General features: G+C 42.6%; 1 protein-coding gene across 1 annotated transcript; it reads right to left on the bottom strand.

Moving 5' to 3' along the window:
* Nucleotides 1–422: 422 nt before the first annotated feature.
* Nucleotides 423–2,735, bottom strand: LOC135566565 (DAN domain family member 5-like). Its single transcript, XM_065014253.1, has 3 exons — nucleotides 2,718–2,735; nucleotides 1,416–1,862; nucleotides 423–1,206 (listed from the first exon to the last, which is right to left on the bottom strand). The coding sequence occupies exons 1-3, from the start codon at nucleotides 2,733–2,735 to the stop codon at nucleotides 913–915; spliced, it is 759 nt and encodes a 252-aa protein (XP_064870325.1). The 3' UTR covers nucleotides 423–912.
* Nucleotides 2,736–2,791: the final 56 nt, after the last annotated feature.

Raw genomic sequence — 2,791 nt, 5'->3', positions numbered from 1 at the left:
TTGAATACTACATGTTTTCTATGTAAATTATCTTGAATACTACATGTTTTCTATGTATATTCTCTACATGTTTTCTATGTAAATAATACATGTTTTCTATGTAAATTCTCTTGAATACAACATGTTTTCTATGTATATTCTCTTGAATACTACATGTTTTCTATGTATATTCTCTTGGAATACTACATGTTTTCTATGTATATTCTCTTGGAATACTACATGTTTTCTATGTATATTCTCTTGGAATACTACATGTTTTCTATGTATATTCTCTTGGAATACTACATGTTTTCTATGTAGATTCTCTTGGAATACTACATGTTTTCTATGTATATTCTCTTGGAATACTACATGTTTTCTATGTAGATTCTCTTGCATGAATCAAAGCACATCAAGGGTAAAACCAAGTAACAAGCCAAAAATAGATTGACATTTTTATTTCACAAATACAAAATGCAGTTCAGTTCAGATGAAACTAAACAAGTTATTCAACATGATTACACTGTGGAGTGGATGACTCATTCTGCCACAGGGTTGAACAGAAATGTTCATGACTAAAAATGTTAGTCACTTGTCAACAATCATTGGTGGCACTTGCCTCCAAATCGTTTTTCTCTGAATTAGAAATTCAGACTCACACATACAATACACATAATCAATGTACACATCTGACATCACAATATAAATATTTTCTGTCCAAAAATGATGAATAGAGTCATCAAAATAGGCTAGAGCAGGTGCTGTGAGAGGGGAAACAAGTATTTAGGGCGATATTTTCGTAGTGCAAGAATGTTGCGTTGCAATGTGCAAAAAATACTATAAACTTCATTATAATCTCGCAGTGTGCGTTTTCTAATTCGCACAGAGCTTTTGCACCTGGAAAATGTCGCCCTTAAACTACAATATCTTCAGTTACAAGTGCATGGAGGCCACAGCCTCGATATTTCCCTCCTCACGACCAGTCTCACATTTGCATTCTTCCACCACCATCACGCGCTTCTCCCGCACTTCCATTCCACAACGCAGAGGCACCGTCACCGTGTGAGCCTTGGATGGAGCGCAGCGGGAACAGGGCGCACGGCGGTGTCCCCCTGCACCCGTCAGCCTGGAAGACTCCCAACCAGAGGGAATGAACAGCGAACTGCATTGACCGAAGCACAGTTTGTTGTGGACTGTGACCGCGTCGCAGCCATCGGACGTTATCCGCTGTACATGGAAGATCGATTTAAAAAAAATTAGACTCGCATAAACATTTCGTATTTTGATGTTTCAAGCATTAGGCCCTACTTATTAAAAAATATCCCTTTTAACTTTCTAATTTAGTCTAATCATTTGATTAAACATTAGGCCTACGGTCCTCTATTGTCCTACACCATCTTTGTCATTGTTAACCAAAATGGAAAGGTCTGCCTCACCTGAGTAAAAGGCACGGCGGCGCAGCTCTGTCTGTTGGCAGAGTCTTTGAGACTGAGGGGCAGCGACATGGACATGGTCTTACTGTGGTCGCTCTTATCCATGGCCCTCTGCCACATCTCAAATCCTTGCCTCTTCTTCATACCCACCCCGCCATTGCCCTTACTGTCTTGGTGCAGATGTGACAGTGGATGCAGAGGCACCGCAGCTGCTTTGCAGGGAGTGAGGAGGGCCAGGGCGACCGTGGACAAGAAGGCTGGGAAAAGGCATCCCTCGGACCAGGCGCACCTCGGGGGGGAAATCCCGCCTACGTCTAAAAGACCCGACAGACCCAGGTTATTGGGGTTGAGTTTGACTACTTTGACCGTTCCCCGAATAGGCTCCTGTTCGTCGACTGGACCGTTACCGGATGATTCAAAGTACCGGCTCGCGCCATTCTTAGGAACGCTCTTGATGGAGTTGTGAGGGAATGGAAGAGACAAAGCCACCACCAGAAAATGTGGACAAAAACACAAAGTTGATGAAGAAAGTCATTTTTCCCCAACAAAAGAGAAAATCTTCCAGATTCAGAAAACACTAATTATTCGCAGCAAATAAATCGATAATCAATTGGTTGTCTATATTTTAGTGGTTCAAGGTTCCAATGGAAACCTTGCTGTCAGTCTGGGTTACGAGACACCGAGTTGGTGGCAGCCTTTATAAGAACAACTAACCAGCCTTCACCTCTTGGAAGGTGTCATAATTCCCATGCTAATGGTCAGTATATCACACCTAGCATTTAGGATTTTATTAGGATCCCCATTAGCAGTTGCTGAAGCAGCAGCTACTCTTCCTGGGATCAACACAAAACATGACATAATACCATAAAAACATCTTCCTTTAAACATCAAGAACCGCCCAGACTGAGCTACACCTGCTGGGTCATAAGATCCATTGACATTTACAACTTCAAAGGGTTTACGTTTATTACAGGTGAGTGTTTGAAAGGTGGTGAAGACATTTGAAGTAGTCCTATAGAGTTTTGCTAAGCTCTGAGGATGTGAGTTTGAGAGGTACCCTGTATCAACAGAATAATACCTAGCCAAACAAGGGGCTTTCACTACATGTGGTGGTAAAGTCATAATGGGTTTATGTTCCATGGGTATAAAGCCCAGCTCCCTTGTTATGGCCCATCATAATGCCATTAGAGTCTGTGTTCTCTCACCCATGACCTGGATCAGTCACTGGCTGTCTGGAGTTCTAGAACCCTGCTAGAGTTCCCATGGGCTCTGTGTTAATTGACACATGAACTTTCCCATCCCCACCCTCGACCACATTTCCATCCCCGCCCCCTCGACCACTTTCCCATAGGCAGCTTCTATCCATTAGACACCTGACC

The sequence above is a fragment of the Oncorhynchus nerka genome, unplaced genomic scaffold (assembly GCF_034236695.1).
Source record: "Oncorhynchus nerka isolate Pitt River unplaced genomic scaffold, Oner_Uvic_2.0 unplaced_scaffold_4283, whole genome shotgun sequence".
NCBI classification, from domain to species: Eukaryota; Metazoa; Chordata; class Actinopteri; order Salmoniformes; family Salmonidae; genus Oncorhynchus; species Oncorhynchus nerka.
Note: the sequence above shows the minus strand (reverse complement) of the source record. Positions and strands in the feature narration are given on the sequence as shown.